The sequence below is a fragment of the Dermacentor variabilis genome, chromosome 1, assembly GCF_050947875.1.
Source record: "Dermacentor variabilis isolate Ectoservices chromosome 1, ASM5094787v1, whole genome shotgun sequence".
NCBI classification, from domain to species: Eukaryota; Metazoa; Arthropoda; class Arachnida; order Ixodida; family Ixodidae; genus Dermacentor; species Dermacentor variabilis.
In genome coordinates, this window is record NC_134568.1 from 217,837,972 (window position 1) to 217,855,763 (window position 17,792).

Genomic DNA, 17,792 nt, shown 5'->3' on the forward strand with positions numbered 1-17,792 from the left:
TTGTGCCCAGAAAGCCGTACGCTTAAATGAGAACGATTGATGAGAACAGAATTGTTGGTCGTCGAAAGTGAAACGACGGGTCAGGTCCCTCCGCTTTTCATACATGCTTCGTTGTATTTCCAGAGTAATCGTCGGTGCTCGCATACATACGAGAACCTACGACACCATTCTCGTTGCGTGTCTAATGAGGCTAGACAAGACTCTTCCGCTATAATATCAGCAACAGTATTCAAGAAATGTCAGATATGTATAATAGTGGCAATGTTGCGTCGAGCGATACGGCAATAACGGTGATAATCCGGGGAAAAACGGTCACCGGCAAAGAAGTTAAACAGTGCACGCGTGAAAGTAACAAGCTGCAAGAACTGAATAATAGCTTTCTGTCCCATTCAAAACATAGTCAGACGACTTGAAGAAGGGTTACATTTGTGGACGGTATAAACTACGCCCGTACCAGCGCATCTTAACTGGCCTTAATTCATCTCAAGTGGCCCGACGCCCGCTCCATGGGAACCCGTTCAGCGCCAAGCGCTAACTCGCCCTCAGTTGACGACACCCCTTTGCTTCTATAGGGGTGCCCGAACGGCCTTGGAGAGAGAAGGGTCCATCCTGGAGCCTTTTATTAATCGCGTCGTTGCACTCGACGGAAGGTTATGAAAACAAGTTGTAAACACCGTGCCAGGAGACGACCGCATTGCGTCAGTTATGCATCGCTCAGGGCTACCGGCAAGACAGAAACTGGTTTTGCGCTGGCCATAGCCGCTGCTCTGTTGCAGCGAAGGAGAATGCCCCCATTGAACAAAGGAAACCCTGCGTATCTTAATCGCGTTTGGCTGCATACTCTTGAGTCAGCGGGTGCCACCGGCGGCGTCCCTGTCTGGGTCTTCGCTACTGCGCCCGTGCTTAGCGTCCGTGAATCCAGAAAAGCGGTGTATGGCGCAAGACGGCTGCAGTGACGGGATACTTTTTTTTTTCTGTGACTTCGAAGAGAGGTTCAGCCTGCATTTGTTAGCTGGAGCCTGATCGGCCTGAGCTACAGAGTGTGCACCGCAAATCTGAGAACTGTGGGGAAAGATTTCGACTCACTGGAAAAACATGAGGTTCGGTAAAAAAGGTAGGTGATTCACTCATACCATTCGAAATTGCCGGTTATTTGTCCATTGCGGTTTACGGCAGTGCGGACCTCTTTACTTTCACTCGTCTCTGTGGTCTTCATTGTGATCTCTGCGCATTTTAAGCCTGAAGCGTTCCCAAATCTCTAAGCATTCTTTAGCGAATTTCTTAGTGATATTGAGTGCGTATCAGAAAGGGTTTATTCCTATTAACTTAATGCCTCAGTTCCTTCTTTTTTTCATTTTGCGATATTAAGTGATCTTTTTTCAAGAATATTGATGATGGAATAGTCTTCTGCGTAGAGTGGGTATATTCTAACTTTTCGTCAAAATGAAACAAACCTCACCCGATTTTGTACTGTGGATGGCTAGAAACACAATATCCATTCCGATGCCTTTATATAGGAGCTCCTGATGTAAAGCTTCCTCTTAATTGTTTTCTTTGCTGACACTTGAATTATTCTGATTTTGTTTTTACGTTTGAAGAGTGTGTGCGTTTATATTATCATGCTATTTCAAAATAAAAAACAGATATTTAGGTGTGAGTTCCGCGCTTGCCCTGTTAGTTTTTCCGTCTCTACCTCGTCGCTTCACGCTGTTCCCTTTTCATATGCAAGTTTACTAGCTAAAGCTTTCCTTCATCCGTTTGTTGTGATCATCACACTGATCACCTGACATCAGTCAGTCAATATCTCCACTATTAGTTTTAGGCCCACATTATAGCGTCAAAAATGAAGCCGACCACTGTTTAAGGTGTATGCATTTACTTGTAATCATCGGACTGGTGCAAGCTTCCATATATTCATTCCCAAAACATGCGACTCTATACGCCGGCGCTTCACGCGAATCTGTGATTTCAACCTCTGCTCAAGCGTCTCGGTGATGCATTTCACGGCAAAGTTGAAGCTTGTCTGAGGATTACTGCTGAACTGCGATACTTTGAACACTGATAGGCTGGCTGCCTTCGAATCCAAAATTACAACACCTGTACATGAACCATTAACAAAAATATCAGTACATTTTTAATTACTATTTCATATTATCACGCATTTATCTTCTTCCGTTATCGCTAGAGAGAAGCACTGCAAGAAAAATCACTTTTTTCGTCACTGCATCACCGCAACAAATTTACGCTACGTTTGCTGAAATGTTCGAACGGCTCAGTGCCAACTCTTAACCGCTACATTAACGTTTTCCGCAGAGCTTGTGGTGCTGAACCTCGTGTGCATCGCGACGGCGGTGTTGTGGCATCACCTTCGACGCTGCCAGGACATACGAATGCCTCCAGATCCCGAGTACGACTACATCGTCGGTATGGTTGATCATGCAGTGATTTCGCCGAATTTAAATTCAGTTACAACTACAAGTTTTAAGGTTAGTCATACCAACTTGCGTATTTCGGAATTTTCGACCTTCGATTCAGCGACGTAAATACAGCGACGTACATCACTGCGCGGCCAGTCCGTAAACTAGGCGACGTGGTGAAAAAGTTGCACGGCGGTGCCCGTGATCAAAGCAGCTGAGTTCAGTTTATTGCAATATAGGATCGGTGGCATATCATATTGACCGCAAATAAAGACGGGGACAGCGGAAGAAAACACAAAAACGACACAGGCGGTAACTTTCAACTGGTTTACTCACGGCAACCCGTGGCAATATATAGACAAATAGAACATGCGCAGAACGTAGCAAACACTTTGTTCTTTATTTGCGGCTAATATGATATGCAGTAAACACCAACTAGGCCAAACTGAAGTTCTTCTGAGGATCGGTGGCAGTCGAAACTGCTCAGTTATTGGTTGCAGGTGTGGCTTTCATCAGAGGTTTACATCTACACATCTGAGGTAAATTTTGTGATTGTGCTTGGAGAACATTTCAGAAAAATTGCTATGTATTTTTCAAACATGCTCATTGAAGAACAGCACTATAGAAAAACTACTGTTACAAAAATACTCGTTGACCTAGACTGAAACACGCCGTCTGACAGAGAACGTGTTCCAAAAGTGCCTATCAAGAGATGAAAGTCTTTAAAGTATATAAAACCTCTAGTAAGTTGGAGCCCATGAAGACCATTCTGAGTTTTCGGAGGTCCGATGAAGCTGATATGAGACTGTATGAAGTCTGTTCCATCTTATTTTTATTCATATTCATCATCTTATTTTTCCGATTTGTCATCAATGATGAAGCTGATATGAGACTGTATGAAGTCTGTTCCATCTTATTTTTATTCATATTCATCATCTTATTTTTCCGATTTGTCATCAACGTCAGTCTCTGTGTTTTGTGTTTTCTTCTGTTCCCTCTCTCTTTATCTCGACGCTGAGTAACTGGCTATAGAATGGACTGATTCAAGCCGACTTCTTTGCTTCTTGCTTATAATGAATCTATCTCTTTCTCTCTCCAGGGGTGTGCGATATACAAAATGTCAAATCGATTACATTTATTTTGAGTCGGTGTGTCAAGGTATTTGCTTCGAGGATTAGATATTGGATTTGTTCGGATAGGGTCAGATATTTTCACAAGGTTGCCTCGGATTACTAGATCTTGTCTTCCTTCAAAAGCGTCAATGCATACACAGTACATTCCCGACCAGCTGCTTCAACAGTGCCCATTTTAAGCCAACCAGGAGTGGTGGTGGCTTTTCATGTTTTCTGCTGATTTACAAGTTGCCAAGTTGAACCCGCTTCCGAAAATCATTGTAGGTGTTGAAGGAAATAGATCATTCTTGCCACATTTCCACTTGATCTAGCTTTTTCTAGTGCTAAATATAGACAAAAATATTCAGTATTCAACTCGAAATTAATAGCTTATAATTTCTTGAAATTGTCATATTCAATTCTCCTCGAAAATAACCCCCCACCAAGAAAAGTAAATTTCAGTCTATGTTACCCTATTCTGCGGTAAGTGTGTCTGATTGATCTCCAACCATGTTCTTTTGAATCTGTTTTTCTAATCTATGTGGCAGTTTTTCCGACAAGCATGATTGCATGTGAAAAAGAATATTCTAGACCGGCATAACCAAACGACTCCTTTCCCATTCGAATGCGCCGGGCGCGTTCCGATGCGGGCTTATTGAAAAATAGCTCGTGTACCGTGGTTTGGGTGCATGTTAAGGAATCTCACATTTTCGAAATTCACCCGAACTGCCTTGCTACGGTGTCCTTCATAACCCACTGCGCCAGTATAGGGACGTTAAACCCCACTATGTCTAGCTTTAACTAAACTGTGGCGTTTAAAGTCCATAAGAATGTACAGTGCACGGGGACGCCGTAGTGGAACAGTTCGGATTAATTTTGACAATTTGGGATTCCTTAACATGCATCCAAAGCACGGTACACGAGTGTTTTGGCATTGTGCCCCCACTGAACGCGGCCGCCACGCTAGGGATCAAACCCGCGACCTCGCGCCCAGTGGCCGAATTCACAAAGTTTTTCGTGCGTGAGGGCTCACCACCATCGGCCAATATTATGTCCGGCTTCACAATTGGCTGGGGTAGGGTCTTACGAACAGTTTTGCATAAGAACTTTTTTTGTGAATACGCAGGCCCAGGGAGTGAATACACAAAGCCTTTGGTTCGTAAGTGCTTTCCGCCATTGGCCACCCGCCTTCGTTAACAATATGTTCAACATCAGGATTGGCTGGCACCTGCTTTTATGCTCAATTTATGCGTAAGAACGTTTTTGTGTATACGGGCCAAAAGTGCAACCCCATAGCCTCGCTTTCACCGCTAACCAACACGCTAACCGCTAGATCAAGATGAGCGAAAACGTAGCGGATTCAGGCGTTGTATACTTAACGTCCCCGTTTGGCCTCCGGAAAATGTCTTGCGTGAAAGGAATAATTCAAATTTTTAAAGCAAACACTCCCAAATTATTCAGGTGGGGCCGTATTCACAAAGCGATCCTTAGGCTAATTATCTTCGTAAGAAGAAAAAAGTCGCAGTGTCAGCCGGCAGCCAAGCATCGATTGCGATAGCAAATTAGTGTACAGCTATACGAAATAAGGATGGTAGTATTATAGGCCGTATAAACTTGTAAACATAAGCGTACTAATTAAATTAACAAGCATAGTGTCACACGCGCACAAGCAAACAAGGACACAACTCGCTCGATGACCGTAAAAACTCGCTGTCAACGTCCTGGAGTGAGGAGGCGCGGCAGCAGCAGAAGCGAGTCAATAGATCTTGCTGCCTCTCGCATCAACGCGACCTAAGCCGCAAAAACACAGCGCACGGCAGACTCTGCACCCGTCGCAGGTGGCTTTCAAGATACAGCAGCCCGGGACGGTGCGTGAGGCCGCCCGGGCCGCCCGGACCAGAACACCCTTCCCACCCCCTCGCCTCCCTCTGGAGCCTTGCGCGCAACGGAAGACTGCCGCTTCCTCCCCGCTTTCCTACCTTCCGTGCGCGAGATTGAGCCGCGATTGCCGGCTCACCTTCACCTGCTTTCACTCTCGCATACAGCATACGGCGCACGGTGACCATTTTATCGCCCTTAGACGTTATACAGAAACAGCGGCAGAAATGCGTTTGGAGTGTCCATATAATTGCGCAATAAAATCAGCGAACGTATTATTAGCAAAGGGCCGACCAATCAGAATAAGCGCTTATGAGCGAACAGATTTTGGAAAGCTGTCCTTGCCCCTTTTCTTAACCATACTTTACCTACAACTGGAACGCTGAAGTTTTTCTTATTATCGACCGTCTACATACAAAATTGACAGCTTCAAGGTTGCATGGAATAATTACGTCCGTGAAATCACTGTCTTCTCACGTACATGTTTATAAACATTTTCTTACTCGCTATAATCATCGCCGAATCGTACACACAAAACCTCTGTTCTGTAATAAATCTGCTGATTGGCTGGCGTTCGGGTGCCCGCCGCTCAGGATAGCGATCAATGGGATAACAAGACGTCCGCCTCTGCGATGTCCAATCGCGGATGGTTCTGACGTAGGGCAAGTTTAATGAATACGGGCTCTGGCGCGATACGGTTCCTGCACGTTAGGCTGAATACGCTGCACAATATGTCTGTAAAACTTCCTGTTACTAACTATTATACATGACAATCATCGTAGGAGAAGGAAAGAAAGAGAGAAGGCAAGGATATTAACCAGAAATGCGACGTGCACTACAGTCCGGGCCTGCATTCGCTAAAAAGCTTGCATGCTATGGAGTGGTTCACGTGCGGAGATGCGCCTTGTAGTGAACATATTTGCGAATGCGGCCGGGGAATGTCAAAGAGCGCTTACGAACAAAAGCTTTGTCAGTTCGCGGCCCCTCGTGTCATCAGTGATTTCTCCAATTGACCGTCTTATCCGAACCACAGAATTAGGAGCAAGTGAAAGACGGCCTTTTACTCCCGTGGCGGCTGTGTATGGCCCGGCCGCGCGCGCTTGATATTGAAACTGATCTGCCATGAGCACAGTAAGCCGCGCGGGCCCTAGCTTGAAAGCGATCTGCGATGAGTACAGTCTATAGTGCGCCGAGGGCTCGCAGATTCGTGTGCGCTGTGTTCTTGCCGCTTAGTTCGCGTTGGAGCGAGGGGCAGCACGAAGGTCAATTCGCTCGTTGCAGCTGCCGCACTTCCTCACTCCAGCGTTTTAACAGCGAGTATCCACGCTCATCGAGTGAGATATGTGTTCGTGTTTGCTTGTGCGCGCCTGACACCATGCCTGCTGATTTAGTTAGTAAACGAATGTTTACAACTTCATACGGCCGATAAAACTATTATCCTTACTTCGTATAGCTGTTTTAATTTGCTATCACAATCGATGCTTCACTTTTCGGGCAAAACTGCGACTTTCTTGTTTGTTTTTTGTTAGCTTGTTTTCGTTGAGTAATCTGGCTTGTTCGTTCCTTTTGACTCGTCTGAAAACTTCCGAAGTGGGAGCGGGAACAGCCGGTTCCGTGCTGGCTCGGCGGCTTCTGGACGGCGCCGTCGGGGTGGACGGTAGTCCGGCGCAAGTTCTGCTTGTAGAAGCTGGCCGCGGTGAAGCTCCGTGGTACGCCTCTGTGCCGCTGCTCTCTCTGGCGCTACAAGCGACCTCCATTGACTGGCACTTCGTGACGGCGCCGCAGAAAGACGCTCTACAGTGCTACTACAACCAGGTAGCCTTTATCAACCAACGACAGGAGAAAATGCTGTCCACTTCTTTTTTTAACTTAACACATCTCTGCAAACATCTCCACGTTTTTCTTCCTTCATTTGAGCTCGATCATTGTTTCGTGGATGCCATTCAAGAGGAAGCTTAAGACGGGAGCCAACTCTGATGTCCCATTTTAAGTATATGAGAAACGTAAGACGGCTTCCATTGATACCGTTGAAAAGATTTGAATTCAATTTTCTGCAGTTCTAAATATATTGACTGCTGGATAGACAATTGCGGCATAGAGCCACAGAGTTGCAAGAATTGACCAATAATGGGCAAATAAAAAATATGAGAGCACTAAGTTTACAGCTCTGTAGATGTGCCCCAAAACAGGTCTCACAATTCTGCAAATTATTTGTTAGATAGTCCAAAGCGAACAAATATTACTTATTAACTTACAGCTCGGGTCAAATTGTAATGTTGTTTACGCGAGTTCTGCAAAGAGCCTACTCACAATTTGTTCTGTACTTCGGCGCGTAGCATATCAATTTTGTTTGCTTTAGGAGTCCCAATAAATGCAGTTTACAATATATCTTTTTTTATTGCTGAGTTACAAGGCTATAATGTTATGTATCGAAAATTTTCAACTTTCTGCAAAGTCTGTAAAACAGTTGTTGGCTTAAATAAAAGGAGATCTTCTGCCAGCACTTGGTATATTTTAACATTTTCTATTGCATGCAACATGCCTCATTGAAGTAAGTTCAGAGGACGCTGAACAAAACGATATCTCATTTATGATATATTAAGATATATTTCCCATGGTAACGCGTCCTCTTAAGTTAGATCCTTGAGGAACCATCTGTTTTATTTGTACTGTGAGTGCCACCTTCACAATAATGCCAACGCCCTAAACAGTACCGTTGTTAACCTCGGAAACGACCGCACACGCCGTAAAACTGCTTGAGTCATTTAGCCAAGTGAATAGTCTAGTCACTACAGCTAAACAAATGCCACTCTTATCCGCAAAGCTAGAAGTTATTTTGATTACTCTATAGAACAATGACCCAAATGACACAACTTTGGATTATTATTATTATTATTATTTAGATAGATAGATAGATAGATAGATAGATAGATAGATAGATAGATAGATAGATAGATAGATAGATAGATAGATAGATAGATAGATAGATAGATAGATAAAATAACAACGGTGAGCGTGGTCGGTGCGCCACTGCCCAAAATGGCCTCGCATGTAAGCGAGACGCCTCGTTTGAAGGGCAAGCTCTTCATGCTTTGTTTAAACTAAACGTCTCCGCAGACTTAGGATTGTCTAGGTGCCCTGACGGACACTCACACAACCAACCGCGTCACGTGAGCCGCCTGCTCTCCCTTTGTCGCAAATTGGCGATTGAGCCCAAACACTCGACGGTGGAGCCGCTCTCGTTGGTTCAAACGGCTATCACGGCAGGCACCTGAAGCTGAGGAAGCCCAGTGCGTCACCGAAGCTGTCGACGTAATCACCCGCTGTTAGCAAGTTCCTTGAAAAATCCCGTTAAAGCGGGCTGCCTCTTTTCTCAAGGAACATTCTTTGCGTTTGATTAATTCTCGCACGGAAGGAGGGTTTTGCTATTCTTAGCGCTTGCGTGTGTCGCACTTACTGTCGCCGTCTCTAAATGCTCTCAAACAATCCAAATTATGCCTTGCGAACAAAGCCGAACGTCAACGCTCCTCAGCGGACGATCGCAATTGAACGCAGAGTTTGCGGTGGCCCCGTGGGAAAGCATTAGGTGGCAGCTCCAACCTCTACTGCATGATCCACTCCAGACCCACCACTGAGGATTGGGAAGAGTGGAATCGGCGCTGCCAGACGTGCGGATTCCGGGCTGAACGCGTGGCCGCCCTCTACCGCAAGCTAGAGTTCCCAGTTGGTGACGGACACGGTATGGGAAAGTCGCATGCCATTCGGCCGCGTTCTGTTTATTGCCATACTCCTACGAGATTTACTGCATACTGTTCATACTGAGAATACGTATATTTCTTATTTTCTAAAGTGAAGGGGAAAAATGAGAACTTAAAATACTAAACCGCTTCCAAATAAAAGCCCCGTGACACCGATAGCAGCTGCAGATTCTTTCTAGCTAAGTTTTTCCAGTGACGTGTTCATGCGGCGCCTTGCTGTTGCCATACGCTTTTCTGGCGATAAAACTAGGGTTTTGCGTTTTTGGATAAATCTGAAACACTTCGGAAAACCCTGGCCGGTAACGTTTTTATCGAATTCGGAATTATCCTTGAAACTCCCGATTCTGAGGGACTGTAGCCTTAAAGTAAACGAGAATGGCTTTTGTTTCTCGGACTTGCCCACGCATTTCACCGCGAACCCCGTAATACATGGCACCTTTAGCAAAAAGTCGCACGCCACACGCCAACAAACTTAGTTGGAGAGGCAAAACATATTCTAAGCGAGTTTCCTTGCTTTAGAGTATATTCCTGTATCTCCAGCTCCCATTCGGCCACGCTGCACGTGCTTTCGTTTTTGCCAGAACACGCCTTGAACACGCGCAGACCCCTCCTGGATAAATGCTAGGAGCGTCTCCTTTGTGACGGGGCGGTGGGTGGCACCACCAAGCTTAATTTTGTAGCTGTCTAGGCTTAAGATTCGCTCACAAACGAAGCGATGGTTTGAAGCCGCAGTAGAGGTTGCTGTGCTTTCAGTCTATAATAAATTTGATTTTTACGTTTATTTATTGTATGCTCGACATTCTTGAGGAGGAAAAGCGATCGGAAGCCGTTGTTTCTTTTAGGAAGTACTACCACACAGTGATTGATAAGCGGAATCGTGCTGTCGAAAGGAACGTTGCCAGTGGACTGCAGTGTAACAGCGCTTCATTCTGGCATTGAGTGAAAATTACAAGCCCTAACGTAAACAGTGATTCGAGACTTACACTCGAGGCATATTTTCCATTGTTTGTCATAGTTACACCGGATAAGAATTATGTGCCCCCACTTGCGGCAGACTTCTTGCAGTATCAGGCATATGATGCGAAAGAAATTGTTGAGCCAATGGTGTTCTGGAGTATGCGTGCGTGCTCTCGACTGACCTCTCATTTCATGTTGTGCATTGCATCTCCAAGCGTTGCCAGTATCTAGTGCGAACGTCGAAAAGACGCTCTCTTATGTTCCGTGCCATGAACAAGAAGGGGCGTGCACAGTTGCGGATGCAAATATTAGAAAATGTGCTTGTACATATCACTACAAGCTGTAACCAGCGACCATGATTCTGGTACCAGTTGCTCAATAAAGCTTTTTAGTGATAACAATGTGTCCTTGTATTAGAGAACAGTTGCTAAATGTGGAAAGAAATCAATAAAGCCCGAAAAACTCCGATATTGGAGCATGTAACCACATGCTAAATTTAAACGCACCGAAACACTACGAATGTGTTTTTTAAAATGCTAATTTCGACAAACACCCTGTGAGTTAGCTCAAAAATAAACTTCGAAAACGTACAACCCTATATAATCTTAAGCACAACGCGGCTGTTAGTGGCGTTCTTTCATTCTCTGTTGGGTCCATGTCTTTTGCACCTGTTTTTAAAATCCCAAATCATTCCCACCTTACTCAGCTTTCCGTTGCTTTAACCTTATGCACAAGCTCGAGGCCAGGCGTGGAAACAGCCTTCCACTGTCAAATTTGGCGCTGAGAGTCCGCTTCTGTCGCCTTGTTCTCCAGTCTTGCGATGAGCTTTGAATGAGGGCGCACTGAACGACGCACCTAGAGATTTCAGGTTTCTCTTCTTAAAGACGGCGCTGGCCCGGTGCCGGCAGTTCCAGCAAGGCTATAAATCTGCCTGGAGCCAACATCCTCCTGCTCCTCCTTCTCGGAGATATTTTATAATTTGGCCCCAAACTGACTTGAATCAATGCATGGACTACAGAGTTAGTGTGCCCTTCCCGTTCAGTGTAATACAGTCATATTGTTTACAAGATTAACGTGCAAGTTCTCCTCCGTTATAATCGCTTCTGAGCCTCATTGCCTTGTTGGCCCTCGTTTGGGGCCCCTTTAGTATCACTTTCTGCTACGGGGACCTTGTTCACATTACGGAGCACAAAATACAGAATGGCGCAAATGGCTATATTAGGCCAAAATGTACGCTTGAACTAGACTTCTCTCTCGCCATTGTCAGTGATTGATAATTTGCGACTGTTATGAATGTTGATTAAATATCAAGACACCCTTTCAAGACAAACAACGACGTTAGTTGTATAATGTAGTAAAACTTATGGCACGGAATGGGCTCGAGTGAAAAGTTAAAATGGACAGACGTAATTTTGTGCAAGGGCAAAAGAGAAGAATAAACAAACAGAAGACAATACTCCATCTTGTCGGTATCTTCTTGTCGATTTTCCTTCCCTTGCGCTGAGCCTTTGAAAATGGGCCAACCAACTTCATAAACCAGATCTGTCCTTCGTCTGCGTTTGCGTTGTTCAGCTCTAGGGACCATTTTGCGAGTAAATTAAGAGCATTTGGTAAAAGGATTTTAGCAGAGAACATCAACGGTAAACGCTCTTGCCTTACTGCGAAAGTGGCCCCCATGTTCGAACAAATTCTACTTCCGCCATTGATTGCCAGTTAGGATGAAGCTTTAACTCGGGGCCAACTGCAATTTGCCTATTCAAATACACGTAAAACGCACAAATGCTCAAATGAGACAACCGCTCGACCGGTTTGCATGAAATTTGTTGCATTTCAGAGAGTGAAGCTCTAGCAACTGTAGTAAATGTAATTTTGATTTAGGAGCTCACACTTTTTTAAGAAATTGCCGAAAATCGGCAAGCCTAAAACAAAAGTTCATGAAGTTTACAAATCATAACTCTGAACTAAACACCGATAATGCAGTTCTGTTGGCTCCATCTGTAAAACACCTGAAGCAGACAAATTCGATACATTTTAAAGTAGGTTTGTGCAAGTATCAATCTTTCTGTTATTAATTAGTAATTTAGTGTCGAATAAATCCGAAGCGATTAGTTCGAGTCGGATTTACATCAAACACTGAAGCAACAGCGAATAATTGGAAAACCTGGACAAATAAGGCTCCTTGCAATGAATTGGAAGCAGTTTCATGTCTGAAACTAATCGTTCTTTCTTTTTTTTAAGGGTACTGTTATTTCAATGCGTATCTTTATGCAAAAACACAAGATGAGAAATTTTACAGAGCCAGCAGTACAGAGAAGATTTTCACAAAGGTTAGCGTTCGTAAGTGTTGCTTGCCATTGGCCGGCCGCCTTCGCTGATTGTATGTCCATCCTCTCGGCAGACTGGCGTATGCTCGTGCGAACAATTCAAGCGCAAGTACTGTTTTGTGAATACATGAATTGAGTATTGCCTTTTCTTCAGTGTTGTGGTTCGATGCTGAGTCGAAGCAGCTCTATTCGCAGCGGCTGTACGGCTCTCCTGAAGCCAACAAAACATCGCCAACGAAAGCGAGAGTACGGTTGGCCACCTGAATGGCACCGAATTTTTTCAAAGCTGCCATTTTTCAAACACTGTGAGCTCGGATCACGTTGAAAAAAAATCGAGCGATACACCGCGCGGTGTTCGAAACTTCCGTCGCCGTTGTAGATTAGTTCGATAGGGAAAGTGACGGTGCCGCAAGGATGTTCGAATAATCGAGCAGGTCCTAAAATCGGCCGGCGCACAGTCAGCAACTGTAATTGTTCGTCTTGGGCTTGTCTTGACCACGAGCAATGTTGATGGCTAGACGACTTTCTTACCAAAGCCGGAACTGCCGAGTGTACATGGTTTAACATTCATAGTCCTTCGTTTTGAATACTTTTCAAATTACGAATAGTCAAATTCGAACCGAAGCAAATATTGAATAGCATGTATTCGATAGAATAATTGAAGATATCGATTATTCGGATAAGCGTGGCACACAGCTCACGTGTAATTGTTACAATGTTCACGAGGGTGTTGCGAAAGTCGTTCCTACAGATCAGCGATGTATTACCGAGTGGTGCGTTACGCATCGATTCTGTCCGCTTGGACGCCTCTATATGTGCAGCTTAACAAGTATGCGATATTGTTATCTACTACTTAATTTACTGTTATCTATTACTTAAAAAATTAACACTTGAATTTCTGTTTAATTTTGAAAATTTCAACAATTCTTGTAAAAAAATTCACTGCCTAAGTAAAAAAAATCAACTTGCTATTCACTAGAAGCTCGCTCATTTCTTTGAAGTACAATAAACTTCCTCAATTTGGGTGATGCCTTGCAAAACTATTTCTCCATTCCCATATTTTTACTGAGGTACTCACGAGGTAAAGTTTCCTCTGAAGTGCATTTGCAAATTAGCGCACTTTTCTCGAGTTTATGAAATTAAGAGTGCCTTGGGCGATCTTTATAAATCAGCGGTCGCACAAATGTCGTCATTATGATTCTGCAAACGAGTATGTTTGCTGCGCAGAGCTGCAAAACAAAATGGGTTTGATTATTCATCGTGTAATAAATTTTATAACGTAATTATTCATTGTGTAATCAGTTATGACTGTCCAGACTTGCAGAGTACTGTACATTCTGAAAGCAAAACCACATTTTGAAGCAACCTGTAAGTGCCAGTAACAGCGGTCGCCCAAATGCCGCCATTAGAATTCTGCAACCGAGTACGATTGCTGCGCTGAGGTGAAGGAAAAATAAATTTGATTATTCATCATGTAATCAAATGTATAATGTAATTATTCATTGTGTAATCAGTTATGACTGTCTAGACTAGCAAATTACTGTATGTTCTGAAAACAAAACCACATGATGAAGTAATCTGTAAGTGCCGGTAAATGTTGACAACATGGAAAATTTGAAAGAAAGCATTCATTTCTTTTACTTGAATAGAGGCGCGGAGGGAAGAAAAAATATCTAGGGCAAATCAGTAAGCCTAATTTCAAGTCACCAACTATTCAGCGCTCTTTCTGCACAGTGGCTCTGCTTTTTTCTACATTTCTTTGGGTAAAAAAAAAAGGAATGCTTTTGACATTTACATGTACTTTCTTTCGCTGCTTCTGTGCGTGGGCCCAAGAGAACACATTTGCTATTCCCCCACGAACACTAAAATACGTATTGATTTGAAGGAACAGAAGCTCATTTTAATGTTGCCCAGAAGGACCAGGAAATGAGCGATGGATAAATGAACTCGCCGACTCTTGCAACCATCGTTCTTTGCTTGGTTCAATGAAGCTTTTATTGCTGAGGAAGAAAATTTTCCTATTTCTCTTTTTCTATGAAGCGAACAAACTTGGGACAGCGTGACACGTTTGTGCGTGTAATCAGTTGTCTCACGTTATTAAGCCTGGGCACAATGCTACCAGTTTGTTTTGTTGGTTGCCTTTGTGCTACAGTTTCGTTTCATAAGTCTTTGGAAGATGATTTTTTATTATAAGCGTTGGTACTCACAAATAAGTAGAACGAGCATAGAACATTCTATCAACAACTGTAATAATTTCGGGCGGGGATTACCTGAAGCTTAGAATGCAGGTGATCTTTATAGCTACTCCTACAGTCAAACAAGGCGCGCTTTGCTCACGCTAACCAGTGTAATGTCGAAACTAACCACATAACAATCTACCAGAAGCATGAGAAAATTTTATTCGGAGAACTGAAGCTTTTCTCTTTCTCAGAATATAGCGAGGTCGGCATCAAGTGTGCACAGAATAACTAGTTTTCTGTTGCCCTATCCTTCTGAGAGAACAAGCGACTAAATCGACAAAGCTTTTCGTTTTTAAGTGTTATTTACCATCGGCTGGCCGTTTCCACAAATAGTCGATGATCCCTGTATTGCCACGCGTCATGACCTCCCTTTTTGCCAGTGCCGGTTTTCACCGGATTGCCGTTGTTATGAAGCCGACGCTCGGCGTAAGCTGCACCTAAAATATTTAAAAGTTCTCGAACGTCGCTGCGAATTCTCAAGCGAAGGAGGCTTGTTTGATCAGATCGTACGCGCGTCGCGAATAGTACTCTACATTCTCGAACGAACTGGAGCGTCGGCAATTACTCTGCACGGAATGAAAGGCGAGTCACGTATAAGTAGCGGACGCAGTCGACCCGCGAGGTCATATTCGATCACTGACGAGTGTGCTCGCTGCTATCCTTATTATTTGAGCGCTATTTGTCTTTCTGGGCACAAGCTTGCCCAACAAAGAGTTAGGGCCCCATATTCGCTAACACACACACGCGCGCGCGCACGCACACACACACGCACGCACGCACGCGCGCACGCACACGCACAAAATTCTTACGCTGTAACTGTTCTTAAGAGCAGATGTGAGTCAATCGTGATGTTGGGCATACTAATATATAGTGAAGGCGGCCGGCCAACAGCAAACCGCACTTACGAACGAAAATCTTTGCGCAAACCTACGATAACTGCACCCACTTCACGTGCTTGCCTTACTTTCTTTTCGTTGCTGTAATGTCATGTCCTGCTCTTCCTCGCTTGTCTTTAGACGTTGCAAGACAGAGTGTTTTGATCCACCCGTAACACAGTGCTGAGCAACATCCGGGTATTTGGGGATAGCGGACAGGATCCTCGACGCGAGAATTCCGGTGACGGACAACACCTGCAGCACCTCGGAGATATGCTCGGCGCTGAGGCAGGCGGCTGAACACATAGGGCTCGGCCTCGAGAAGGAAGAAAATCAGATGCAACAGAGTAAGGCGCTGCAATTACTTTGTTAGTTTTCTTTCCTCTTATATTTCTGAAATGCGTGCAAGGAGGCGTTTAAGCTGGTAGCAGGCGCCGGTATCAACTTTTCAAAAACATTTTTAAACTTAATATGCTTTTAACATCCTTTTTTGTTTTAAACATACTTTTAAAGAATCTCGAATATTGTACTTGACACCAATGGCACAGGAATATCGGTTAATTCACGGAGCTTTTTTTCTTCTGTCGTTGACAACCATCAATGCAATTGCTAGGTGTTCTTACTATGGAAACACGCACAAATGTCGAGCAGCTGCAGTGGAATGGAGGAGGTTGAGTTTAGCATATCATGTCTATTAGTGAACACAGCCCAAATAGACAAACAATCTTTAAACATAATTTCTTGCAAACCTTTCGCTCCGGGCCCAGACCGTTTCATCTGATGGTGCACTGCAGCTGCCTGGGAATTCCACTTATTATCGAGGCGCAATTTCACATCATTATTACAGAAACCACTTGTCGGCAGGAAATGGCGCCTAGAGCAATTCGGTACCAGTGCCCTTCATATTTATGTACTTTGCAAATGGTATGAAAAAGGCGCTGAAAATACATTTTGATGTCGTTATCCTAGCCTCTTCCTGAAAGTAATAGGAGCGAAAATGAGTGAGGATTCACAAGAATTAGCAGTAAAATACTAATAATATTGCTTTTGAGAAAGCATTCAAGGTTTCATTTTCATTGTGAACAGCAGTTTCAAACCAGCTGCATTGACTTGTACCTTTTGTTTTTCAGGCAATGTGTACAAGGGCAGAAAGTGGACCACATATGATCTATACATTAAGCCTGCTCTAAACAACCCAAGATTGAGAATCATGACCGGGGCGCATGTAAGCAAGGTAAGAACTATCAGTAACAATGGTGACAAAGGGAGTCGCAGAAGACTGGGTGGTGTTTTTACTTGCTGGCCGGGATTTTCCATAGTCGTATACAAGAAAAATCTGAGCGCAATTTCGCAAAGCTTTTCATTCCTAAACAACCTTGGTCATTGACCGGCTGCCATCGTGAACAATATGTCCGCCATAATGATTGGCTCTCATATGCTGTCGCCAAAAGTTTTGCGTATGATCCCTTTTTGTGAATAAAGATCCCGCGCGTACAAGGTTCTTAACGAAATGGGTTTTCATTCTTGTCATTCCATGCATCCGACATATACCTTGTCAAATATTTACAGTGGTAATGCTACGAGTGCAGTGGCTACCAACACGGTGCAAAGCGCCGACCCGACAGCGTTAGCATGGCCTGTACTGCATTACGACCACTGACTGTTCGCACCATGGATCGCCGCCCAGAGCCGTGGCCTGAATTACGAACAAAGAACAGGATTAACAAAACTTTTCGTTCGTAAATGCTCGTTACCATTGCCAGAGCACCTTCACTAATAGTATGTACAGCAATGGGTTTAGTTTGTATTTGCTCTTAAAAACAATTGTAGCGCAAGAGCTTTCTGCGAATACGAGCCAAGAAACTTGGAGATTTCGGCCTCTTTAAAGTGCGACACAATAATAATAATAATATTTGGGGTTTTACGTGCCAAAACCACTTTCTGATTATGAGGCACGCCGTAGTGGAGGACTCCGGAAATTTTGACCACCTGGGGTTCTTTAACGTGCACCTAAATCTAAGCACACGGGTGTTTTCGCATTTCGCCCCCATCGAAATGCGGCCGCCGTGGCCGGGATTCGATCCCGCGACCTCGTGCTCAGCAGCCCAACACCATAGCCACTGAGCAACCACGGCGGGTAAAGTGCGACACAGACATCGTAAAAAATGCTAAAATATGAGCAGGTGCACGGTAGCAGGATTCCGCCCTATGTGACGGAGTTTTTTATCGAA

The 17,792-nt window shown here is 44.2% G+C and overlaps 1 protein-coding gene across 1 annotated transcript; it reads left to right on the forward strand.

The window, feature by feature from the left end:
* The first annotated feature begins 650 nt into the window (after window positions 1-650).
* Window positions 651-17,023, forward strand: LOC142572951 (alcohol dehydrogenase [acceptor]-like). The gene is made up of 6 exons (XM_075682427.1): window positions 651-1,114; window positions 2,314-2,424; window positions 6,999-7,222; window positions 8,963-9,146; window positions 15,774-15,908; window positions 16,692-17,023. The coding sequence occupies exons 1-6, from the start codon at window positions 1,096-1,098 to the stop codon at window positions 16,946-16,948; spliced, it is 930 nt and encodes a 309-aa protein (XP_075538542.1). The 5' UTR covers window positions 651-1,095; the 3' UTR covers window positions 16,949-17,023.
* The last annotated feature ends 769 nt before the right edge of the window (window positions 17,024-17,792 follow it).